We start from the raw sequence: 27577 nt of genomic DNA, 5'->3' as shown, positions 1-27577 counted from the left end.
GCACCCTGGCAACCAGGAAGCAACTTAAACCTCCCCTGGTTTGGTTGCCGGGCAGAAACCAACCACAGATTAGCCTTCAAGCGTGGAAAAATACACAGTCTTTCAAAGTGTCCATTACAGTGGGCTGATCACACTTCACCTTTTTATTTATTGGTGCGTAAACACAGCATCAGTGCATGCAGAAGTGGTGTCACGCTGCAGCAGGGGTGCACACTTGTAGGTGATTTTTTTCTTCTTTTGCAGTTTGATGATGGACAGTAAACCCAATGCACGCTTCCGTTCATGAACCTGTTGGTTGGTAGTGTCATGTTTGCTCTAAAGCTGGTGCAGAGCAGCTGAGCGCTTGCGCATGCAGGGGCTCATTCCGGTTATGTAAAGAGGATAACGGCTCGTGCAACATTTACAAAACGCGTAACAGTTCCTTTATTTCCTCTAAATGCATACTCCTAATAAATGCACTGAGGGACATTTGGTGTGTTGTGCTTGGATGGTCTTGCAGTGGGCTGCCTGTGACACGCTCCGCCCGGGTCGGTGCGTGACGCTACAAGTTAATTCTAGGGTTTAGTTTTCTACTGGATTTCATCTGAAGGAGGGTTTCGAGCAGTGCCCGCCCTCATGGGTCTCTGTTCGTTCTTGCTCTGCTCAGTGAGAGAGGCTGTCCACGTAAATGAAACACGGAATAGCTCATTTTAGTGCCCCGCGGGACCGTGGGGGGAGCGCAGCCACCGATGATGATTGAAGCGCCAGAGGAGCTGCGGTAATCGGTGACCCCTCCGTGGTTTGTGCCGCTGCTCGGTGGGAGGATTCACTTGGCACTCGGTCGCAGTCGCAGAGAAGCACAAGGCCAGGTTGAGCCACTGAGAGGTTTTTTTTGTTGTTGTTGCGATGCCATCCGTGGATGCCACTGCGGACCCGGCCGTGGCTCGACACCCCCCCGGGGAGCGTGCGGCCGGGGTGCTGTGGTCCTTCGGGAAATGCCTGGGTGCGCTTCTGCCCGTCTACCTGGCCGGGTACTACGGCTTCAGCATCAGCGTGGTCCTGTTCGGTCTGATGATCTACATGGGATGGAAACACAGTCGACTGGAAAAAGTGATGAAGCTCAAATCTGCAATGTACCTCCTGGAGAATGAGCAGGAATTCACCACTGCAAAGGTTTTCAGAAGCAAAAGGGACCTGCCTCCCTGGGTGAGGATTATACTCTATTATCTCATACATGTTGTATGTCACCTGTCATATCTGTCAAGTTGAAGTTTACTGTCATAGATAATCGTGCCTGCATTTGTTTTTATTTTTTAACACATGCATACAGATCCACGCTTGCAAACCCTTGGGAATATTCAGGGCTGTCCTTTCTGCTCCCTGAGATTCCCTCCTGTCCCAGTCCCATATTTAGACATTTCTCATTTGCAGGGCCCGTGGGGAATGATCTGCTGCCACCGAGGAATGTAAATGGACACATCAAATGCGATCTTTGTAGTAAATAGCCCTATTACCATATGCATTACATTATGAAACTCGTGTCTATTATTTGTACTACAAAGATCTTCATTAAGCTGCTACCACTGTTCACTGAGGGAGACACTAACACACGCATTCAGACTATCTCAGCCTTTTCACATTCATAGAATCACAAAACTAACTGTTCGGTGCATGCAAGTTTAAATGATAAGTAGTAGTAGTAGTAGTAGTGCAAAGTGTGGGATTACCTCATCTGATTCAGAAAAGGAGGATTCCTGCACTCAGTTCTTCATAAAAACTGATCTCATTTGCAATATGATTAAATCTAATGGAAATTTATATACAGTATTTATTTATTTATTTATGTATATTACAGTTTTACTAGGGAATTGTTTTTATGTAAAGGTACCATGAGGTGTCCCAACACTGGAAAAAATCGAAATTTTACCAAGTGTATTTTTGTCATTTCTCAGTTGTTGTTTTTTTTTTTTGCTTAATTCAAGATTTTATTTTTATTTTTTTTTTGCTTAATTCAAGCAACAAAAAAAATCTGCCAGTGGAACAAGTGAAAATTATCTCGGTAAGATTTCTTGAAATAAGATTTTCAAGATCTATTGCCTAAAAACAAGTTCTTATATCTCACTGAAATGTTACTCTTAAGGTGATTATGTCTTATTTTAAGTATGATGAGATATTTTGACTAGAAATGAGAAAAATACACTTGGTAAGGTTTTGATTTTTTCCAGTGAAAAAGACACATCTGCTGTAACTGATGATATCTACTATTAGTGTATGTTAACCGGGAGCACACAGAGCTCTGAAACAAATGTTTATAGTCAACAGATTCATTTATCCAGATGGATGAGATGTGTTACTACATTTCCAGGGTATATTTCCTACCATGGAGCTGCTGTTGACCTTTGATGACTCATAAACATCCCTCAAAGCAGAAGCAGTTACTAAAAGGCCACCATATCTGGATAAACATGGTGAAAAGAGAAACTGTGTGTTTATGACTGCTTTAATCACAAGATCTCATGTCTTTGTGGGTTTTTTTGGAATGGGTGGTGTATAGCATGTGGTTTCCTGAAGCGTTGTATTGGCCAAAACTAAACATATATAGTCTACAGTAAAAATAGTAAATGGGTATTAAACTGAAAATTGATGAATCAAGTAGAAGTACTGGTTTGCTTTGACTTGGATTAAAATGAGGCTATTGAAGCAGATGGTTTGAAAATGGTATTACAAAATAAAAGCTTTATATGAGAACTGTTCTGAGATATGTTCATTAATCTCAGAAAATAATAATCTTGAAATTAGTAACATTATCAAAGAGTCTAATGTGTTCATTCCTGTCCATTTTTACTCATCCACAGGTCAACTTTCCAGATGTGGAGAAAGTGGAGTGGCTGAATAAGGTACAGATAGTTCTTTACTTTAAAATATTATTACTGCATAAAGGTAAATCGCTCTGCTCTATCCAGCTGTAGTCAAAGTAAAGCAACCGACAGGAAACAATTATTGATTTTCAGATAAGGTGCTCACAATTCACTTGGGTAACTTCACCAGCGGCGCTGTTACTTCGCATTTAATAGTACAATAAAGAGCTCTTGTGTGCACTTTAAGTGATCAGGATCCCGTTGCAGCCTCCTCATCAGAGCAGATAATCTAGTGCTGTAATTAAGAGGTAGGGGGAGCGGCTCAGATCATATCTCAGCCTCTCCATCTCTGTCAGTACACTAACTTAGTGTCTGTGTAGGGCAAGCGTGGAGATGAATACTAAAAAACAGGGCGCCCTTCTGAAAGGGAAAAATGTAATGAACTGGGCGACAGAAGTGCTGTTTGTAGGATGACAATTTGCTGGAGTCATCTTTCACCAGCCCCCATCTCTCTCTCTCTCTCTCTCTCTCTCTCTCTCTCTCTCTCTCTCTCTCTCTCTCTCTCTCCTCTCTCTCTCTCTCTCTCTCTCTCTCTCTCTCTCTCTCTCTCTCTCTCGTGTTCAGGCATCATGACATGTGATCACACTTAGAGGTGTAAACAAATGAATCAGCCTTGAAACGTTGTCACTTTTTGTCACATCTGACGACTTGTGGACATGAGTGCCTACAGAGAAAGTTCATCCGTTCAAAGGACATGGAAAAAAAAAACAAAACGGGAGGAGTTATGCACCACGTTGTGCCTTGTTGAATCAATCGCTGCATTGTTAATAATGTATAAGGCATTGTTTACCTTCCCTATAGCTGCAGGTTGTCACTGTAGCATCACCAGGTTCAACAGTTTATGCGACTTAGCACCACACTCTTACACTTAACACTGAAATGTAAAAGCTAACACCAAACTGAAGTGTGTGAGGCGATAACACTGATACACATCACCACACAGACATGTTTTAACATAGTCAGACAGCCTAATGTTCAACTGTCTTCTTATTTTTAGGGATTTTCATGCATGAGACTTCTCAAATATGCTTGTTTATAACATTGTGTTTAACAGCTGATGATGAAAGGTCATTGGAGTATGAATTTTATTACATAATCCTCGCTGAATTGTTCACAATTAGATTCTGTCAGATGGGTTTTTGCATAATCTACTCTGAAATCCCCTCTGGCCACATGTAGTCAGTGCTATGTGAAGTGTATTAATACTTTCTTTGTGTTTGATTGCTGACTCACTGTTGGAGGTATTTTGTTTTTAAGTTTTTTAAGGGAATCTAAATGTCTGAACCTGTATTTGCACAATCCTTCTCTCTACCCATATAGATACAGCAGATATCACATATTAAATTATATCTCACAGACAGATTGACATGTATAAAACATTAAGGGTGCTGGTTTAACATTCTGCCACACTCAGGAAGGATCTCTGTAGAATTTGAAGCTGCAATGCTTTATAGTTTTTTGGTGTGACTGGGAAAAAATTACAATATCACCCCTTAGTATATTATATTCAAGTGGTCTGAGATGAATTCAGATATCAGCATTTACTCTTATTATTATTAATAATAATAATAATAATAATAATAATAATAATAATAATAATAATAATAATAATAATAATAGATTTTATTTATAACGCACTTTTCATTGAGAGAATCTCAGAGTGTTACAGCAGAAAAGGACAGATTAAAAAATATCGTAACATCAGCAGTTATAAGCTTTCTTAAATTGATACATTTTCAGTTTAGCTTTAAAAGCTAAGCTAAGCTGTTGTCCGATCACAGGCAATTTCAGACAGGTAGAGGCGGTTAAACGGGTGATTGACAACTGTAATTGCTAATTACTATTACGTTCACACATTACATCTCACATTTGCACATTTTTATACCAGTTTTACATTCTTACCTCCACCCTGTCAGACAGTACATCTCTAATTTGCACATATTTTGATTGTACGCTACTTTACATCTCACTTTTTTCTAATATATGTCTGTATCTTATTGTGCTGTTATTTAGATGTTAGTGCACTGTTGCTGGCAGAGACCACCAGCAATTTCGTTGTACAACTGGTGTAATGACAATAAAGCCTTTTCTATTCTATTCTATTCTATTCTATTCTATTCTATTCTATTCTATTCTATATTTATATCTACTCTTTTGATTTGGACTGAGAAGAGAGAGCTGAAGAAAGGTTGTGTAGATTTGGCTTTTTTTTCTCCCCGATTTCAGCTCTTGCGGCTCTAAATAGGTTGTCTAAACTATGTGCGTATTGTAGAAGTCACTTGAATACTATTAATTATGAATATGTTAGTATATTTTTACATGTGGACGTGCAAAAGACAAACCAAAACTGAACCTCTGCATTTAACCCTTCATTGTCTGAACATGCAGGAAGGTCAGACAGTATTATTTCAAGGCAGATCTAGATAAAGCATGGCTGGGATGACTCTAACGACCTATTCCTGCCAAATGTGCCACAAAATGACAGAGCAGCTCTGTGTTTTGTTGTGTAGATCCTGCAGCAGGCTTGGCCCTTCATTGGCCAGTATCTGGAGAAGCTGCTGGTGGAAACCATCGCTCCTGCCATCCGTGCATCCAGCATTCATCTGCAGACGCTCAGCTTCACCAAAGTCAATATAGGGGACAAAGTATGTATACATTCTGTCGTACAAGCCTGTACGTTTACTGATGAAAATGCATTGAATGTGATGCGATGAATTGGTATGTGCTCACATTTGTTTTCATTACAGAAAAATATTAAATTACAGCCTATAATGGATTTCACGTTACTAATGAGACTTGATGAAGTCTCTGTGAGTCCCATTTGTTTTGTTATTAACAGCAGCTGTTGTTGTTCACAGGCTTTGAAGGTGGTGGGTGTAAAAGCTCACACAGAACATGATAAGAGACAAGTTATGTTGGATTTGTACGTGAGGTAACGTATCACAAATTGTGCTACCGACCAGTCTGTCTCGTCAGTCACTAAGAAATACTTACGTCCTTGTCTAATACAGATCAGTATTTACTTAACTATGAAATGTAAACTGCTTTGTCTTAACTTGTGCCAGCTGCTTCTGTTGGGTTAAACAGGTTTTTTCTCTGATCTTGTACTTGCAGCTATGCCGGTGATGTTGAGATCAATGTAGAAATCAAGAAGTACTTCTGCAAAGCTGGAGTGAAAGGAGTACAGGTAAAGGAGTAAATGCTGAGATACTGCTGCATTATCAGCTGTAGTTAAATACCATTAAAGCATATTTTCAGTTGTGCGTTTTTATCTTTTAGCTACATGGGAAACTGCGTGTGATCCTGGAGCCACTAATCGGAGATGTTCCACTAGTTGGAGCCATCACTATGTTCTTCATCCGCAGACCTGTCAGTGAACAACATACGAATATTTGGATGCTTCTATGAAACTGGTCCCTAAAAACAGGACATGGGGGCTAAAAATTCAAACTAGATGTAGACTAATGTTATGAAGCAAGTTTGGAAGCACTTTGAGTCTATTTTAAAAATAAATTCTTACTGAGATAAAAGAGAAACAATTTTTCAGATAAAACACAATTTTTTGCAATTTTTTGCAATTTTAGGCGACACGGTGGTGCAGTGGTTAGCACTCGTGCCTCACAGCAAGAAGGTCCTGGGTTCGATTCCAACACCAGTCGACGGGGGGTGGGACCTTTCTGTGTGGAGTTTGCATGTTCTCCCCGTGTCTGCGTGGGTTCTCTCCGGGTACTCCAGCTTCCTCCCACAATCCAAAAACATGCACTAATAGGTTAATAGGTTAATCTAAATTGCCCATAGGTGTGAATGTGAGAGTGATTGTTTGTCTCTATATGTCAGCCCTGCGATGAACTGGCGACTTGTCCAGGGTGTACCCCGCCTTCGCCCCTATGTAGCTGGGATAGGCTCCAAGCGACCCCCGTGACCCTAGTGAGGATAAAGCGGGTTCAGAAAATGAATGAATGAAAAACACAATTTTATTTTATTTTATATTATATTTAATACAAAAATCTGTATGTAACACGGTCAAAAGGACACGAAAATTACGTGCTACTATTTTGTTCAATATCTCTTTATTCTCTCATAGGTACATTTTGGGAATTGAACTAATTATACAAGGTAGAGTGTTTCACAAAAATGAATGCAGTTACAAAATCATTCGTGATTTATACTTGTTTAACTGGGCAGGTTCTGCATGTAATGCAAGTGGACACAATGGGTTACATACAAAACCTGGAATGAGAATGCCAATTCATGAAAAACCCACGTCTGGATTAGAAAAACCACTAGGATCATCACATTTAACACAATGTCTTTATGTATAGCGGAATATAAGACCATTTCAAGCCATGTTTTCCAGATCAAATGCACTGACACCTAGGTAGTTTTTCCTGTCCCAATTTTGGTCCTATTTTTGGCCCCAATATTTTACTAAAAATTCATTAATTTTGGGATGGTTCAGAGCAAGAGTATAATTTTTTTTGCATTTATCTGAGGTCATCATTAGGTACATCCTGGGGGGAAATATGTCTACATTTCTCTTTTATTATTGGGTCTAAAAAGCTGGCAAAAATGGACAGATACTAAAATGAACCCAGTTTCATAGAAGCACCCATACTCCAGTTTTCATCACATCATTATCTGACGCCTGCACTTCTTAATGCTAAATGTCATTACCTCTGTGATAGAAACTGGACATTAACTGGACTGGACTGACCAACCTGTTGGACATCCCTGGGTTGAAGTGAGTTCATATTGTCCAGTTCTTCGTAACCGACTTACTCATTTGTCATGTTTTTGTTTGTGTTGTCTTTTAGTGGGATGTGCCTGTTTGTGAAGGACTAATGAAGTGCCCACCTCGCCCCACTTTGTCTGCTTTTGTCTCTGAAGGATTTGTTTCAGAGATTAAACCATTCAAAGTATTAAAGGCTTTTTCCCTGTTAACTGAGAGGAGTTCCAGCACAAACTGAAACAGACACAGTAGCGTTGTTTGTAAAATGTCTGTTCAGCGTTTGATCCTGTGTGGTTACACCCTTAAAGGAGAGATCCTATTTCTGTTATGGTTTACACATACAGAGACTAAAACCAACAAAGAATTGATCCTAAGAATGAGTTTTGCTCTTAGGATCCGGCTCCTACTTTGCTAGATTCCTCAGTTTACACCTTAAAAACAATGAAAGACATCACACTGTTAGACGAGGTGACATGTTCCTTTAATGCTATGAACAGAAGCTAAGTAAGACAAGCACGCATCAAACTATATCTATCCAATGTATAGTTTTCTCCTGTTTAATCCTTTGATGCATGAATTATGAGGACCTTAGTCAAGATTATTTTCCTGAGTGTTTTTATTATTCTTTAGGCATGAAAAAACCAATGTGAATGAAATTTTTTAATGAGCCTATTTTTAATGGAGTTACAAAAATGTCCACTCAGCTGGACACCATGCATTTAATTTTTGAAGCAAAGAAACATGTATTTAAAATGTAATATCAGAAAGTGATAAACTGTGTGAAACCTACAGAATAATTTTTTTAATGCAGCTAATCTGATGTTTTCTCACATTTTAACATACTCTAATACTAGTTATTACTAACTTCATGGAGATAATATGCAAAAAAAAAAACTTTTTGTTGAAGAAAACTGTTAATTACAGTCTAATATCAACTAGCAATCGACTTACACTCAAACATGTTACTGCAGATCAGGTTTATCAAGAACAGCAAAGCATGAGTGTCCACTGTGTTGGCTGATATGCAACTAAAACCACAAAATCCATGAATATACAAGAGAACAGCTGTAGAATAACTGTCCACTGTAGTGACCACTATGCATGAAAGGGTTAACTAATATTCCAGACTTTTTATTATTATTTTTGTAGTATACATGCAGGACAGTATAGATTTACATCAAACAAGAAACCAAGAGGCTTGAGGTATAGAGGCTGCATGGTGATATAATAAATTATTCATAGATGGACTAATGCATTAGTAGATTCATAATAAAATAAGTTAATTGGTCTTGGTGGTGAGTGTGAGAGCAAAGGATTAAACAGTTACACAAACTGAATGAATGAACAAGGACTGATGCATTGTTGGTTTTTGTGTGATTTGTTTAGAACAGTCTTGAACACTGGAACCTTTATTCTATGAGTATCTGGTTTTTTTTGTGTAATATTATAATATAGTAATATTATAATAACATATCCAAGGTTGACCAGTTCTCTTGGCCAACACTTTCAGTGATATTTTGTCATATTACTGTAGATAACATTAGCAACAAGATTGAACAGGAAACGGACCAGATCTTTATCCGTTTGTTGTTTCCTGTTGTTCCTGTTGCTAACATCTATAATATCATGCTATGTATGCACGTCAATATGATCAGCAGTATCATACACTGTAGCCTCTGCCTGTCTATGTCCCCTTTGTTTCCCCCACTGTCCCCCCTGCATTCATTTACAGTGCCATGTCGGACACTATGATAATGGATGCAATAGCCACCCACCTGGTGCTCCCCAACCGTCTCACTGTTCCCCTGGTGGCCAACCTGCACGTAGCGCAGCTCCGCTCCCCTCTCCCAAGGGTAACTGTCATGTTCTGAATAAAACATGGACCCACGCAGACTGGAGAACATCTGTCTGACCGTATTAGTTTTATTATTTCCAAGCTAAAAACCGCCTCAACCACAGCAGATTCACTTGGTGGATGAAAAACAATTATTTAACATTTCCATTTTCTGTGTGCAACCTTTTTCCCTCCTGTTTTTGTATTCACGTGTAAGGGAGTTGTACGTATCCATCTGCTGGAGGCAGAAAACCTGACTGCCAAGGACACGGTGATCAAGGGGTTAATCGATGGAAAGTCTGACCCATATGCTGTGCTGAGAGTAGGAACCCAGATTTTTACGTCTCATCATGTGGACAGCAACCTGAACCCACAGTGGAGAGAGATGTATGAGGTGAGTGTGACACGAACAAGCCAAAATAAACCTTAGATAAATGACTTTGTCTTGATATTCAAGTGCTGTACTTTCCACCAATTTATGTGCTGATAGTACCGGCTTGATGTTGTGTCCTTGCTTTGTAGAGACTGTTTTTAGTCTTTGGAAGTAAAACAGTCACCGGATCCTTTGTCATCAACAGTTTTTGGGAGATGTTATCTGTTTCTCTGGTAGCAGGAAGCTGCTATTTCTGAGATAAGCAAAACTTGTGAACAACGTCTTGCACAGAGCCACATTTCTCTGCTCTTGTGGTTTGAGATGCACATTGGTGTTAAATAAAACTTGACCCAAACATTAAATACACACTGAATTATCCAAATCTGTTTTACGTAGTAGTCAAATACTAATCCATTGTGATTCTGTTTGCATGTTCTCGTGCTTGTGTCATGGGTGGTTGTTTCTTGACTTGTATATTTGTTATGTGTATTGTGTACTTGTCCATTTATGTGTATGTCAGGTGATTGTCCATGAAGTACCTGGTCAGGAGTTGGAAGTGGAAGTGTTTGACAAAGACCCAGACCAGGATGACTTCCTGGGGAGGTAGCTTATCCATTCTCATTCACTAATTCTGTCTGTATGTGCTTCTCATGTCATTTCCATCACTGCTATTGCCAAGTTGGGTCATGATTTGTAGAAGTTTTAGAGTCCTTATCTCCTCGATTAATGGTTCTTTCTGATTTTCTCTCTGTGTCTCTTTACTTGTCTTTCATTCAAGGGTCAAAGTGGATCTTGACATTGTGAAGAAGGCCAGAGTTGTGGATGATGTAAGTTGTAAAGCTTAAGTTTAATCATTGCCAATTGAATATAAAATCAATTAGATTTGACTTTTTACGTCTATGTACTTTTTGACTCAGCTCTGATTAAAAATAGCCCACAGGAAAATATTCTTATTACATTTACTCACCCTGGTAATGATCAAAGTAAGACTGCAGTAATCCTTAACATATGACCCACGGGCCTCCTCGTGATCTGCTCTGATCATGCCATCCTCTGTTCTGCCATCGTGTTCTGGCTCCAAGAAATCAGGCAGACAAGGAAAAAAAAAATGTGTGTTTAATGTGCTCTCTGTTTATGTAAACAGTGGTTCAATCTGAGGGATGTCCCATCCGGCAGCGTTCACCTCCGGCTGGAGTGGCTGTCTCTGCTGTCCTCTGCTGACAGACTCAGTGAGGTGAGTCGACCAATCAGACGCATGAACAGTCAGCATCGCTTATAACCAAACATATCCTCCCAAGAACCAGAAGAGTTCTGATATTTGGAAGTTTTCTTTAGATAATTTACATGGTAAGGATGAAAGGAGCAGTTTTGTTTGTTCACTGATGCTATTTATCATTTTAGTGGTCGACAGGTTTTGCTTGATCACAGATTGAACTGATTTTGAATTAATTGGGTGCTTCTATGAAACTGGGTTCTTTTTAGTATCTGTCAATTTTTGCCAGCTTTTTAGACCCAATAATAAAAGAGAAATGTAGACATATATCCCTCCAGGATGTACTTAATGATGACCTCAGATAAATGCAAAAAAATTATACTCTTGCTCTGAGCCAACCCAAAATTAATGAATTTTTTAATAAAATATTGGGGACAAAAATAGGACCAAAATTGGGACATTAAAAGCTGCCTAGGTGTCAATGCATTTGATCTGGAAAGCATGGCTTGAAATGGTCTTATATACCACTATAAATAAAGACACTGTGTTAAATGTGATGATCCTAGTGGTTTTTCTTGTCCAGACATGTGGGTTTTTCACAAATCGGCATTCTCATTCCAGGTTTTGTATGTAACCCATTGTGTCCACTTGCGTTACATGCAGAACCTGCCCAGTTAAACAAGTATAAATCGCTAATGATTTTGCAACAGTGGCTATTTTTGTGAAACACTCTGCCTTGCATAATTAGTTCAATTAGCAAAATGTACCTGTGAGAGAATAAAGAGATATTAAAAAATATAGTACCACATAATTTTTGTGTCCTTTTGACCATGTTACATACAGATATTTGCATTAAGTATAATGTAAAATAATATAAAAATGTGTTTTATCCAAAAAACAGTTTCTCTTTTATCTCAGTAAGTATTTATTTTTAAAATAGACCCAAAGTGCTTCCAAACTTGCTTCATAACATTAGTCTACATCTCGTTTGAATTTTTAGCCCCTGTGTCCTGTTTTTAAGGACCAGTTTCATTGAAGCACCCAAATATATTAAATTTTAGAAACACTTACTTTATGTTTTAATGTTAATGTTGCACTGTAAAATGGTATTTTGCAATGTCAGTAAAGCTTATTCTATTCTATTCTATTCTATTCTATTCTATTCTATTCTATTCTATTCTATATTAAAACAGTTAAACAATGATCTCAAAGCATAGTATTCACATTTTAAGAAAAGTGATTACATAAATGAACAGGGTCAATGATGGTGTTGACATCCCTGATCAGGATGCTTAGATACCAGTAAAGTATATAATAAAGTGGTGTTACGATTAATATACCTTCCTGAGACCTTACAAATTCAAGTTAAGACCATGATATTGAAGAAACAGTAATAGAAATGTAATATCTGCAAAAAAGAGATCATGTGATGCCCTAATGGCAAAAAAATGTGCAGTCATCCGTGCTATTTTCCATTTGCTCTGTTCACTACAAAGCCCAGAATGTCCTCTTGACAATACAGGAGGATTCAGTTACATGGCCTGAATGTCGCTTGTGCTAGAGGTCTCAAACTCACGTCCCCCACAGTGGAAAAAAATGCTGGGTCTTAAAATATTGAAATTACAGTTTACTGTAACACAGTTGTTTTGGAGTTTAATAAAAAATACAATTTGATATTGATAATGAAAAACAGAAAACTGTCTTCTTCTCCTTCTTCTTCTTCTTCTTAAATTATGACAGATTTTGACATATTTGAACTTTATTAGATAATTAACCAGGACATTTATTTAAGGGATTTACAATGGGGGCCTTAAACCATTGTGTTCTATGACTTTATTTTTCCACTCGTCTGCCTCTTGTTTACTGTTCATCTGTTTCTTTAACATCTTAATCACCTCCAGCAGGAACAAACCACATCACACCTTCAAAATTATTGGCCTTCACACCCCCAACCTCTTTACACCTCATCAAGAAAGCCATTACTTGCAAAGCACAAGTTGTTACAAAGCACAAGACAGCAGGCGAAATCTCTTAACTGGTCTTCACTCTGCTCTTGTATAAGAATATACATCTAACATACATGTTTCTCATAGTGTTTAATTGACCTTATGTTGCTACTGTTCACATATGTGGCAACACATTTCCTTGTTTAATGATAGTAAAGAATCAGCGATGTTTTTTGTTTCACATCACGGCTAAATAAATCTCAGAGAAAAATAGTAAATAGCAAAAATTTCTTTTCCAGGGACTAATATGTTCCCATCATCAAGTCATGATTTTTTTTTTGTTTTTTTTTAAACTGAGTAGATATATTTTTCAAAAACAGGCTTGTAAACACACGTTCCCTGTCATCGTGAACTTGTGTAACTTACACACATCAGCCTTGACATTCTGACCACTGACAAGCAAAGTAGTAATAATATTGATTATCTCATTATAAGGGGAGCTGTCAGTGGGTGGGATATATGAGGCAGCTGATTGGTCGACATTACACTAATGACAAACTGAGTGCAAGTCGTAACAGGGCATAAAACTGTCCATTTTCAGTGCTTCTTTGTTCAAATACACCCTCTTCAATGGAAGTAGTGTGGGTTTTGGTTCTAAATTATTAAAGAATATTAAGAATATTACTTCTAAGCTATGATACATCAAGGTTTTCAGTTTTATTGTCAGTGTTTATAAACCTGTATTAATTAATTCAGGGTCATATACAGTGTCATGCATGTAATGACTGTAAATCTAACTTCAAATGTTTGTTTTCCCAATCAACTGTAAAACTATAACATCAATTGGGCTAAAAAATCTGACATCAGATCACATTTAAAGCAATGAAAAATAAGATGCTTGTTTTTAAGCCACACACCCCACAAATCCACAACCCACTACTTAAGAAATTGAGTTGTAATCCAGGATCTTTTTCTTCACATGCCTTTGCTTCTGGTTGTCGCTGCTCCACCAGGTCATCCAGAAGAACCAGAACCTGACCAATAAGACAGCTGATCCCCCATCTGCCGCCATCCTCGCCGTCTATCTGGATCAGGCTCACGCACTGCCGGTAAGATTAACGTCACTCAACACGCTGTAGGCTCTGAATTTCTATCAGTGTCTCATGCTTCATTTGTTTCAGATGAGAAAAGGCAACAAGGACCCGAGTCCTGTGGTGCAGATTTCTGTTCAGGATGCAACTAAAGAGAGCAAGGTATGAAGAAATGTGTCTGAATTTTTTAGCGCATTTCGCCAGCTGCTATGTATAATTCATGTTTTGTTCTCTTTCTTCTCTGCAGACCTGCTACGGCACCAACAGCCCTGTATGGGAGGACGCCTTCACCTTCTTTATCCAGGATCCTCGTAAACAAGAGATTGACATTCAAGTGAGAAAAGACACATGCTAGCTGTAAATACAGGGTGTCCACAAAGTCTCTTTACAATTTAACAAATTTATTACAAAACAAATGAATAGACAAATCTGTGGAAATGATTACAAAATGAAAAGTAGATTTTTGCCTCATTAATACGTCTTTATATGAGCACCATTAGATGCATGAAGCACATCAAGACAGTACTGGGTTTGCTGCCATGTTGGCTGTAGCATAGACTCACACTGTAAATGATCTGATTCTTATTGAAATTAAAAAAAACAAACAACTTAGATTTAGAAGAGTTAGATAATGTATCTTGTTTTAAAATAAGAAGTACAAACATAAATCTATTTAAAAAGAGGTATAAAAAATTATTTCTAAATAGGTATATGGAAGATGAGGGATACAAATAGTATTTGTCCCAAATACCATTCGTGATTTCTTTGAATTAAGAGAGTAATTATAATTTCAGAGATCTTTATATGTGTGAATGGACTAAAGTGAGGACAAATGTGAAGTCTAGATGGACTTGGGTTGCGGGTGTGAAATTATGGAATAGACCTGATGATGAATTTATATTGTGCACTCCTTTGATAAAGTTTTAAAAAATGCCTTAAGTTTACGATGATTTAGGAATATTGAACTGAGATGGTAGATATGTTTTTGATCTTTTTTTTTTTTTTTCTATGGTGTGAATGCTAAATGCTGTACACATTAAACAGTAAACAGTGTATCAGGTGAATAGGATAGGGAAAAAAAAATAAGCCTCTGCTTCTAGCCTATTCCTTTTTTTGGTTTTTGTGCTGTAATGGCAAAATTACTTATATCTGTTAGAACCAGAGACACAAGACTTGGACCCAAATGCACAACCCACAGACAGGAATACAGTTAATGTGTTTATTAAACACGGACAGGAAAAACAGTTCACAAAAAGGCTTTTTGAATGAATCCTCGCTGGTTAGTCTGTGTAGATTCGTCACGACGTCCGAATCCAGTAAAGGGAGCTCTCTGCCCGGGTCAGGAGCACACGAGGGGAACCCGACTAGAAACAAGCAGAGAAGTGTCAGGGGACAGACCAGGTCATACACGGGAAGTCCAAAAAACAGGCAACGGTACATGGGGGAAAAGCAAAAAGCACTAACCGTGAGTCCAGGCAAAAGGTCGAAAACCAGTGTGGCTGAATCAGGCAGAAGTACCGATGAGGGGATCAGGCAGGCTCAGAACAACGAGAAACAATCCGGGTCAGGAACGAACAGACAGGCAGACGAACAGGTTCAGAGAAACGCTGGTAAGTAGACACAACACAAGGAAGGAACACAAACTGGCACAGGACAGAGGAAAACAGAGGGCTTATATACACAGAAGGGAGGGAAGACAATGAGACACAGGTGGAACAAATCAGGGCGGAGACAGGTAATCAACACAGGTGAAACAATCAGGGAGAGGAAGCAAAGACACCAGACATGACACAAGAGGAGGATTAACAAAATAAAACAGGAAATGACACACAAGACAGACAAAACATACAAGAGTCCAAGTACTGATATGACAATATCTATATATATTCATATATATTTTCATATATTTCATATATCATATATGCTTCTAACTCTATTTCAGATATATTCATGTCACTGTGTATTATAGAGCAGTTTTGACCTCTTTTGTGTTTTGTCCAGAGTAGAGGGTCAAACCAGCATTTCTCACAGGGGTCTTATCTCTAAGTTCCTGACACTAACCAAAACACTTTCGACACATCATCATTTTCTCATGGGAGACAGAAGACTACAGTGTGATTTGTATTTTTGGGTTCAGACCGTCTCAGTCTTTTGTCTCAGTCATATCTCTTTCTATGGAGCTCCAAATGAAGGGATTTCTTTGACACTGAACGTTTGAACTTATCCTTCTTTATTGAAGACGAATTAGTAGAGTAATATTTTTTCCATAACAATGCTTATTACAATTATTGAACTAAGTGCAATGATTAGTGTACAAACCAAAAATTGATTTATTCATTCATTTATTCATTCATTCAAGAGTTAACTTCTTATTTTAAGTGTTCATACATCCGTAGACATGCTTACTTCTAGATTTAACAACCTTAATTCAAAAAATCTTGCCAAGTGAAATTATCTTGCTGCATGGACAGATATTTCACTTGTTTTCAGTACCTTTTTCCTCAGATTCAGTGTTTTTACCTTGTTTTTACATGCCCATTTTTTGCAGTGCATCAATGATGTGAATAGCATCAGTGATCTTTTCCTTCAGGTCATTGATGTCCCGTATCTTTGTTTGATACATGATATCTTTAACACAACCCCATAGAAATAAATCCAGGGGAGTGATATCTGGTGACCTAGGTGTCCAGGGAATTGGGCCATCCCATTCAATCCACCGGTCTGGAAAGGTTTGATTTAGGAACCCACCAACATGCAGTCCCTAATGTGGTGGTGCACCATCTAACTGGAAAATGATGGTTGGTTGAAGGTCATCCAGTTGTGTTGACACATATTCAGTCTGAAGGTCAAGGTCAACATTTGAAGTTATTCTCTCGTTGAAGACAAATGTTCCAGTGATTCAGTCGCACACGATCCCACAATGTGATTAAACACTTCGATAACCACTGAGTACGTAGAACAAATCTGATTAACATATCTCATCAGTTGCTTTTGTAATAAATGTTTTAAATTGTAAAGAGACTTTGCGGACACCCTGTATATTTATGTCTTTATACTAAATCGTTCTCCTCTAAATGCATTCTTGTGAGATGTTATTTCTTTCATTGTGCATCATGTGTTGCTGTATTTTTCCATCAGGTGAAGGATGATGACCGGGCCTTCTCCTTGGGCAGTCTGACCATCCCTCTGAGCCGTCTTCTGTCCACCCCTGAACTCACTATGGACCAGTGGTTTCAGCTGGAGAACTCAGGTTCTGCCAGCCGCATCTTCATCAAAATAGTGCTAAGGGTCAGTACAAGTGCATGTGATGCAAGACATATTCATATAATTTATTTGTTATTTAAAAAAAAAAAGTCCTGCGTTCAGAATTTATTAGTTGTTTTGATTCTTGTATATATTGTATATTCCCAAAACTTGCATCGTAACTCCTCATATAAGACGAAGGAAATGAATGTGATGGTGTAAGAAGCACAATGCTTTCCTCTAAATGTGCATTAAAAGCATAAAGTGCGTAAAATGTTGGGTATATAATTCAGACGAATGACTTGAATTTAACTGGTTATAAGTATTTAAGAACTGAAGAGTTAAAATAAACTGCTTTGGAGGAGTTACCATCAGACGACCCACAAAAAGACCCTCTTACCCAACACTATGGTTATATATGTGACCTCATGAATGTCACACAGTTGTATACAGACTCTTGACCAGGAGCTCTTGGAGCAGGTTACTACATGAATTCCTAATATTTAAACTCCTGTTAAATACCTCTGTTCAGTCAGAGCCCTAAAATTGTGGAAATGGCCTTTAAAACCTTTTTAAAAAGTACTTTTATCAAAAAACTTAAACTGATGTCCCATATTTACTTGAATTGACCTGATTTATCCTAATATATGTTTGACTCTTCTGTCTACTTTATTATTACATGCAGATGTTTTATTTGATTTTATTGTTCCATTTTTTTTTTTTTTTTTACAGTACTCTTCACTGATTTGTTAGTTTGATCTATTATTTTACACATGATTCCTTGGAATTTTGTTAGAATTATCCAGATTTTCTTTTGTTTATATATGTCTCTATTATTCTAAGTATTAAGAAACTGTGCACAGTATGTCAGTGTTTATTCATTCTTCTTCTTATTATTATTATTAATATTGTCTATCTTCTTTTTATAATCATAGTAGTGGCAGTAGTAGTAGTGTTATTGCTCCTAAACTACATTGAAATTTATTTGAATTTTTTGTGATAGGATGTGCAAGAGTGTTGCAGACATACAGAGATATTTGTTAAAAAATCATTTATTCTGTTCTTTATATCTCATGCTGATGCTCTGATTTTATCATGAGCTTTTTCACTTTATAATAGATGAGACTTTACAGAGAAAAAACCAACACTAAGCAATCTAAGGATTGATATTTGCTTAACATGACCTCCGGTTCATTTTCTGTTGGTTTAGGTTTTGTGGTTGAATGATGAAGCCACTCCTACGACTCCATCTCCTCGTCCCTCGTCCTCTGGGTCTGGGCCGGGTCACGGGGGAATCACGTCAGAACTGAACCCAATGGGACCGGGAGGGTTAGCTAAACCTCAACCAGCACGACCACAACACACCACACCTGACCCAGAGTTCGCAACTGAGGTATATATATTAAAAATGAAGCACTGCTGCCTGGGCTAAAGCAGAAAAAAGCCTCTTTCTAACACATTTTTCTGATGTAATTTTTTTTGTAATGTTCTGCTTTAAAGGGAGTTCTGCGTATCCATCTGATAGAGGCACAAAACCTGATCGCCAAAGACAACTTCATGGGGGGCATGGTAAAGGGGAAGAGCGACCCCTATGTTAAGATCCGCGTGGCTGGTATCACCTTCCGCAGCCACACCATCAAAGAAAACCTCAATCCCGTCTGGAATGAACTCTATGAGGTACAAACACCTTCCATCCCTGAATATTTGGCTTTTTTGGTTTGCAAATTTACTGATTTTTTAAAAAATATTTTCTCCTTTGATTGTAGGTGATACTGACTCAGCTTCCCGGTCAGGAGATTCAGTTTGAGCTGTTTGACAAGGACATAGATCAGGACGACTTCCTTGGAAGGTGAAATAAAAATTCCACATATTTGGTGGGAAAATATGTGACTGACAGTGAAGTTAAAACACTGAAGGACTTTTTGTGTTTGCAGGTTCAAATTAAGCCTCCGGGACATCATCAGTGCACAATGTATTGATACGGTGTGTGATATTTTACTGAAATTATATCAGTAGTTCAAAGGTTTATATTTATACTTGTGTAACCCATGTATTTTGTTTGTTTTTTTTCAGTGGTACACTCTGAATGATGTGAAATCAGGCCGAGTTCACCTGGTGTTGGAATGGCTGCCTAGAGTCTCTGACCTTCCCAGACTGGAACAGGTTAGTACTATAACACCACAAAACAGCCCCACTACAATGAAACCAAGTATTCTTAAATATAACGAAGTGGCTACTGACACAGTACTGTGGCACGAAATATCGGTTTGTCTATTTCCCCAGAGCCAATGGTGCCAAGAGTGCCAGTAGGTAAAATCCAACATTGATCTAAATCAGCCACTGGGACAACATTCAGAGTGCAGAATTTGGACCACAGCACTCAATACACTGAACTGACACAGAACTGAGAAGTCACACATCCCACTGCCACATCTAACATGTAGCTCCGCCCACTTTCTCCAGCCCCAATCTCACTGACTGCTCAGAGCAAAGAACACCATAAAACAACATATAGATCATTTAGAACGATAATTCCTACTCTGTACTATATACTATCACTAATTTATCATTTCTTCCATCAATTGCCACAGTACTGTGGAAGCAAAATGCACAAAAGAATGCACTGAAGTATACACCATATTTCACCACAGTACTGAGGCAACAAGAGAATGAGTTCAATGAACAGTATCCATGATTGACTCTAGTACAAGTGCAAACATATGATTGGCTCATTGGCAATAGACAAACTGATATTTCATGCCACAGTAGCCATTGCCTAAATATAAACACATTTTTCTTGGTTTAACTCTTTATTATAAAACCAAGTGGGATTGTTACTCCCAAACAATACCCAAATTTGTCCAATTGTATCATATTGAGTGAGATAATTATTTTACAACTTAAAGTCAACTCTATTCGTAAATATTCTCTGCTGGGATCATTTTGTTTTCAGACACATCTGTTTTTTCCCATTTCTACACATCAGTAATCACCTTTGACCGGGCACAATGATTACATACTGAGTCCCAGTTACACTTTATCTACCAAGAGTAAGTCACATCACAATCATTTCATGAGAAAAGGTTAAAAATATTTTATCAAAATTTTATGGACTTAGCATAGTATCCAAAAGCCTCTTTCCATAAAGATAACACATGATTTATTTAGGAAAACTTAATCTAAATGATAATTGTAGTAGATGTTACACATGAGTGGTAATATCAATAATCTGATAATAAGTTATTATTTGACGAATGTAGAAAAATATTCATTAACCAGACAATCCTTGTAGAAATTTGGTGTTGTAGTGCTATAACAAGGTCAAAAATGGCAAATTAGGAGAAATTATTGCAAATATTTTTGCAAATATAAGGAGTAAGAAGGGTAAGTATAAGAATTATAGCAAAAGAGTCCTCAATAAGTTAGTGTACTTTTTAATTATTATTTTTGTATGTTTAAATTTGACATTGACAGTAAAGTTTGATATGTTGAGCTATCCAAATCTAGCTGCTGGAAAAAAAATAGTTGTGAAAGTTGTACATACTATAAGCAACAAAAACACATTTAATAACAAAAGACAACATTGTTGGACTGAGACATAAGGCATTAGGAAAACAGACTGGTTCCTCTGCTGGAGGATCACTCAGACCACAGTTATGGCTCTGTTCTGTATTCTTGTGCGCTTCACTCTTTTTTGTATCATTATGGAGAAGTTTGTTTTCTAACTATAGATTAGATTACAATTGTGCAGATGTTCTGTTGTAGATAAGTATATACTGTATTTATCTCTGCATCTGGTGTTGTGAAATTTCAAACAGGCAGGAAATTATAATAATAACATTCTTATTGCACATTGTTTTTGTTTCATAACAAGCCTTTGTGAAAACCTTTCTTTTTTTCTCTTTCTGTTCTTACAGATCCTGCAGTACCAGGTCCAGCAAACCTACCAGAACAAGGTGGTGCCATCATCAGCTGTGCTCTTTGTGTATGTGGAGCGTGCCCACGGCCTGCCGGTGAGATCATGTCTATGAGTCCTTTGGGGTTTTATTTATTGTTTATGCTGATGTGTGTTCTTTCCCCTAAGGAATAGTGAAGTACAATAGTTGCTTTTATTAACATTGTGTTGCATGCAGCGCTACTTTGAGCCAATACAGCTGCATGTTCTTTTACATGTGACGTCACCAGTGATTTAATGTGCTTTTTACTTGATTACATTGTTGTGTTCAAATATTCTGTGTGTGTAATTTTAGCTGAAGAAAAGTGGAAAAGAGCCAAAAGTCGGGGTTGAGATTGCCCTTAAAAATGTCTCGCATCGAACCAAGGTACGATCACATTCAGATGACTTTGTGTTTGCAATATAACTTCATCTTTGTAAAGTTACAAATGCCTTCTCTGCTTCACTTAGATTTGTGAACGTTCCACTTCACCTCGATGGGATGAAGCCTTTCACTTTTTGGTCCGGGATCCCAGAGATGAGACACTTATAGTCAAGGTCAGAGTCCAAATCAATACGTGCTGATCGAATGGATGCACTCTCTGACCTGCGTGAACAGCAAAACTGATAACACTCGATGTTTAGGTTGGAGTTTGACCACAATGAGTGCCTGTAATCTCAATGTTTTTGTGAATGTGTGTGTGTGTTTTTGTGTGAAGCTTTCTCACAGCTGGGGCCAGGCTCTGGGGTCCGTGACACTCCCACTCAGAGAGGTGCTGGCTGACCCAGGGTTGGTCCTGGATCACTGGTTCAGTCTGGATGGAGCTCTGCCAGAGAGTCAGATACTACTGAGGGTCACACTCAAGGTGCTGACAACTCTTTGTGCTTATTTTCTGTTTGCTTAGTACATACAGTACTGTTTCCTGAATTTCAGCACAAATACAGGGAAGAAGGCTTTTACAGAACTGCCACACAATGCCTTGTACTTATAAATTCTGTTCATTTTTAGCTGGTCTTTTAGTTTGGGTGGGTGCATTAACTGGATAATTTTTGCCTTTTTTTATTCAGTTTTAGCATCAGTTTTAGTTTTTCAGGTATGATAAGGAAAACATTAACTGGAAGATAAATAAGCTCAAATATACATGACATCAAATATGATTATTACATGTGCTGTTTTATGTAAAGTCATTTTATGCTTGTGCACCATGACTGATTAGCAATGGGAAAAGGACAGAAACAAAGCTGATTTTACCTGCAAATGTATTTTAATTTAGTTTGTTACATCATTCATTCTGGTTTTCATGTGTTGAAAATGTATTTTTCACTGCCGTTTTTCACTGTTTTAGTTTTTAGTCTTGAGCAGTACAATAGTGTAGTGGTTTTCTCCAGGTAGTCTGGCTTCCACCGTGATTGTGTTCCTTTTCTTCACTGGTTTTGCTTTACTGTGTGTTTTAGGGTCAAAACAGGGTGGAATAACAGAAAAAGACAAAGAGAGGAATTGAAGTTTTACAGGTTTTACTAAATATGGTATTCAGAATGTACATCAATAAGAGATTTAGGATGTTGAACATGAACTCTGAACTGGAACACACTGAACAACAAGTATTTGAATTTTGGCCCAGTAGCATTTGTTTGGGGGCTCTTTTTTTCTAAAGTCCAGCTGTTTTTTTTTTTGGCACCTGGTTGAACTCCAAAAAGCAGTTAAAAAAAACACCATCAAAACAGTTAAAAAATTAAAGGAAAATCACCAAAACAATTCAAACAACAGTTAAAACAAAAAACAATGAGGAAAATTGTGTAAAAAAAAAAAAAAAAAAAACATCCCAAACCGTCTATTTGTATAGTAAGTTGGTCTCACTCACTGCTCTGTGTTTGCCCCCCATTCCACAGGCGGCAGGGGGTGCACTGAGCATGCTCAGATGTCTATGGAAAGAACAATGTCTATTCTCTTAGTGTGTTTTTATAATTTTTCCTATTGAGCAAACAGTTGAATTTTTTGAATATTTAAAATAAATCATACATTCAGAACACTCACCACAGACAAGTCAAGGGTTAAAGGGTTAAGCAGTTCAGAAAATGAATGAATGAATGAATGAATAGTTTTAGTCTTAGAGTTTAGTAAGTCAGTTATTAAATAAGTTAGTTTAGTTTAGTCTTATTTCTTAAATGAAGTGAGTTCTATCTCTGCTTGTCCTTCAGATCTTGGACACTCAGCTGGCAGTGTGTCGTAGGCCTCAAGGGGACGATGATGAAGTCATCCCCAGATGGGTTCCTTCCCATCTTGACATCAGAAACAGAAGTGGATTCTCCATGTGAGTCGCACTTGTCAGTGGTTCATTGTGAGGTTACTGCAATGACTGCATGAATGAGTGATGTTTACTTAGTGGGGTGTTTTCCACTATGTTTCCTGCCATAAAATCATCATTATGTAACAGCTACTTCTGGATTTCAACACCACAATAACATTTTTACCTTTTGTTTTTAGCACTGCTGATAATGCTGGTGCACAGGGTCAGGTGAAGCTCACAATCGGATATTCCATGGAGGAGAGCAGGCTTTTCATCACTGTTCACGCCTGCAGGTGTTTATATTAAATACCACTTTTATCCTCATTTTATTAATGCAAACTATCAAATGTCATCATCATAAACTATGTGTCTGATCTCTGTACCCACAGAGGTCTGACAGCCTGCTCTAAGGACGGTGCAGACCCTTATGTTACCTTCATCCTGCTGCCGGATAAGAAAGCTACAACCAAAAGGAGAACTGCCACCAAGAAGAGAGACCTCAACCCAGAATTCAATGAGAGGTGTGTGAGTGGGACCCTCGCTAATGTGAAGTGTTGATTAACCTGCATATTATCGGCCTCATAGTATAATTGTCTGAGTCATATTTTTATCCAAATTGTGATATCTGCGTAACTTTACCCTTGTAACACTGCTGATTCATTGTGCATAATTACCTCCGCCAAGGAGGTTATGTTTTTGCCAGGGTTTGTTTGTTTGTCTGTTTGTTTGTTTGTTTGTCTGTCCGTTAGTGTGCAACATAACTCAAAAAGTTATGGACAAATTTGGATGAAATTTTCAGGGTTTATTGGAAATGGGATAAGGAAGAAATGATTAAATTTTGGTGGTGATCGGGGGGGGGGGCACTGATCGTTAGTGTGCAACATAACTCAAAAAGTTATGGACAGATTTGGATGAAATTTTCAGGGTTTGTTGGAAATGGGATAAGGAAGAAATGATTAAATTTTGGTGGTGATCGGGGGTGGGGGGGCCCACGGGGGTGGGGTGGGGGGGCGGCACTGATCGTTAGTGTACAACATAACTCAAAAAGTTATGGACAGATTTGGATGAAATTTTCAGGGTTTGTTGGAAGTGGGATAAGGAAGAAATTATTAAATTTTGGTGGTGATCGGGGGTGGGGGGGCCCACGGGGGGGGCCACTGATCAGCCTTGGCGGAGGTCTGCGCTCTCTGAGTGCTTCTAGTTGGCTATGTCCTGAAAAAATATGACTTGGGCAATTATGCTCTGAGGCTAATGATATCATGAACTCACTCTGCATTTTGTCTGTTTTTGTAGGTTTGACTTTGACTTCTCACTCGAGGAGTCCACACAGAGAAGACTGGACCTTTCTGTGAAGCACAGCGTCTCCTTCATGAGCAGAGAGAAGGAGCTCATTGGAAAGGTAGATATGATCATTTGCATCTCAAATTCAGTCACTTATTGACAAAAATATAGGTGCTGTAGGCCCAGGGCTACAGTTTTATGAAGAACCACTAATATCCAAAAAATGTTTCTTTTATAAAGATGAGAATGATAAAGAATCGGCCTCTATTCATGTATTCATCTGTCAAGGATAAAGCCCTTAGCTCATATCAGAAATGGAATTTTTGGGGTCTTTTGTGTCATTCATGTAGATCTTCTTCACACTGCTTGGCATTTGCACATTTTATTTGCACAAGAGATGTATATTTTAAAACTGGTATGGAAACTGAAAATACCAAAGTTGACAGCAAACTCATATTGCACTTATTACCTCCGCCAAGGAGGTTATGTTTTTGCCAGGGTTTGTTTGTTTGTCTGTCTGTTTGTTTGTTTGTCTGTCAGTTAGTGTGCAACATAACTCAAAAAGTTATGGACAGATTTGGATGAAATTTTCAGGGTTTGTTGGAAATGGGATAAGGAAGAAATGATTAAATTTTGGTGGTGATCGGGGGTGGGGGGGCCCACGGGGGGGGGCCACTGATCAGCCTTGGCGGAGGTCTGCGCTCTCCGAGTGCTTCTAGTTCAGTTTGGTTTTATGTTGTGAAAGCACATCCTAAAATAATTTCACTTTACAGTAACTCGACAGTGGGTGCAATTATCAAAAGGAAAATCTAGAGGTTTCTGAGTGGGCGATGTGAAGCCCCTGGTGCTTTAAGATTCAAGTATCTTCTCTGATCAACTTCAAAGTCAAATTCTATGAGGAATGAATCTCCTGCTTGTTTTTCTTTGCTCTCAGTTGCAGCTAGACTTGGACCAAATTGACCTCAAGACTGGTGTTACACAATGGTATTTATTTTATTGAAATAAATGTTCCATAATCATTTATAATATTCTGGAGTTATTGTTATTTTGCACAGATTATACAAACTACAGCCTGTATCCTTCATGTTTTTGCAGGTATGATTTGGTAGCAGAGGCCAACTAGAAGAATCGCTGCTTGATCTTCGGTACTATATAACATTTAGTGTCGTTTTTGTGACCTGTGATTCGTGTGTTTGAATATTCAGCTTATATGAAAATTTCCACCATCACTGAAGAAAAGATGAATTACAGTATCTTCTCCACGAAAACAATCCATCAGTGTTTATGAAAAAAGTCACTTTCCATGGAGCTTATCATCCATACAGCTTTAACTGTGTTGAATTCATGCTGTCTTAGATTCTTCAGTAGAATACTTTGGCTGAATAGAAATTTGATAATGCAACTGTGTTGCAAGATCTACCGAGATTATATATGTTTAAATGCACGTATATATGTTGTTAGAAATGTATTTACAGAAGGGCTTATGTTGTGGTTCACGTCTAAATGTGTGACAATGTTTAATGGATTTACAGGTGATTCCACGGATTTTTATTTTTTACTATTTCAAACAATTCCCAATTTTCTTGTGTTTCTATATGTCTCTATTATTGCCTTAAGTATTAAGAAACTGTGCACAGTTTGTCAGTGTTTATTAATTATGATCCAAATGAAGTTTTATATGTTTTAACCAGAGCTTTATGAAATAATGTTGGTTTTATAAATTGAAGTATTATAAACCTAGACCCTCACATTTACCACTGAAAACAGAGGTGTAAGCAGAGTCTAAATCACTGTGCTTTTATGAAGAAAAACAACTTTGTAAATGCTGAATCCACATGGCTAGAGCGACACGCCCACGCTTCTTAGTGTTTATAGAGCTAAACGCAGGTTGATGCTGTCAGCCATGTTTATACTTTGTTTCTAAAGGAAAACAGTTTGACCTTATGAAAGGCAAGAAATATATTGTACTCCGACAGCTTCATTGTGAACTCACCACAAAGGCTTAGACGCCGATGTGTAGAAGTGCAAAAAGAAAATAGTGTCAAAACATGAAGATAAAAACTGCTGTGCTTTGCCATAACCAGAACATGTCATCATGCATCTGCTTTGAAGTTGATGATTAAAGTTTACACTTGAATGAATGAGAGTCTTTTGTGTGTTTTTCACATTCTCTCTAAAACGTCCACTCCCACAGCCTGGGTCACAGGAGGTTTAATCTGGGTCATAAAAAATTATTTTAAGCATTTCCAAAAGCTTTCAGCTGACACATGTTTTTGATATTTTGTTTTGTATTGTTGTAATTGGAATTGTACTGGTGACGCTGAATCTTATATGAAAGGTTTGTGCATGTAATGTTTTACTGATAAGTAACAAATGAGAGCCTCTTACTGAATGCATTTATTTGATGTCAGTACCTATGCTTTCAATAAGTGCATGAAAAAACAGTTATTTGGTTGATGTGTCACCAAATAACTGACATCTTCAGGATAAGAGATGGAAATGACAGGAAAACTCAATTCATGTTTAAAACCACTTTTCTTACATGTTATAGATGAGGCCAACTGTAATAGTTTGACTTTTTTTTTTTAAATAAATAATTTATTTTGGTAACATACAGAACAAAGATTATTTCACAAACATTTTTTCCTCAAAATCACAAACAAAAAATGAGTAAACTGAAAACTCATGTCTGCTTTTTCTGTTCCTATTACTCAGTGTTACGGCCTAGGGGTTCACCAGGGCGAACAT

General features: G+C 37.9%; 1 protein-coding gene across 1 annotated transcript; it reads left to right on the top strand.

Moving 5' to 3' along the window:
• The first annotated feature begins 377 nt into the window (after positions 1–377).
• Positions 378–26970, top strand: esyt1a (extended synaptotagmin-like protein 1a). The gene is made up of 31 exons (XM_030139320.1): positions 378–1185; positions 2835–2876; positions 5408–5542; positions 5756–5829; positions 6012–6084; positions 6177–6266; positions 7583–7638; positions 9359–9479; positions 9678–9854; positions 10354–10436; positions 10612–10660; positions 10978–11067; positions 14006–14101; positions 14174–14245; positions 14331–14417; positions 17222–17371; positions 18537–18719; positions 18827–19003; positions 19093–19175; positions 19261–19309; positions 19400–19489; positions 21244–21339; positions 21577–21648; positions 21732–21818; positions 21980–22126; positions 23460–23572; positions 23746–23841; positions 23938–24069; positions 24842–24947; positions 25764–25813; positions 25925–26970. Exons 1-31 carry the CDS (start codon positions 886–888, stop codon positions 25950–25952), a joined length of 3204 nt encoding a protein of 1067 aa, XP_029995180.1. The 5' UTR covers positions 378–885; the 3' UTR covers positions 25953–26970.
• Positions 26971–27577: the final 607 nt, after the last annotated feature.

The sequence above is a fragment of the Sphaeramia orbicularis genome, chromosome 7 (genome assembly GCF_902148855.1).
Source record: "Sphaeramia orbicularis chromosome 7, fSphaOr1.1, whole genome shotgun sequence".
Taxonomy (NCBI): domain Eukaryota; kingdom Metazoa; phylum Chordata; class Actinopteri; order Kurtiformes; family Apogonidae; genus Sphaeramia; species Sphaeramia orbicularis.
The sequence above is the reverse complement of the archived record's forward strand: the minus strand, read 5'-3'. Positions and strand labels throughout refer to the sequence as shown.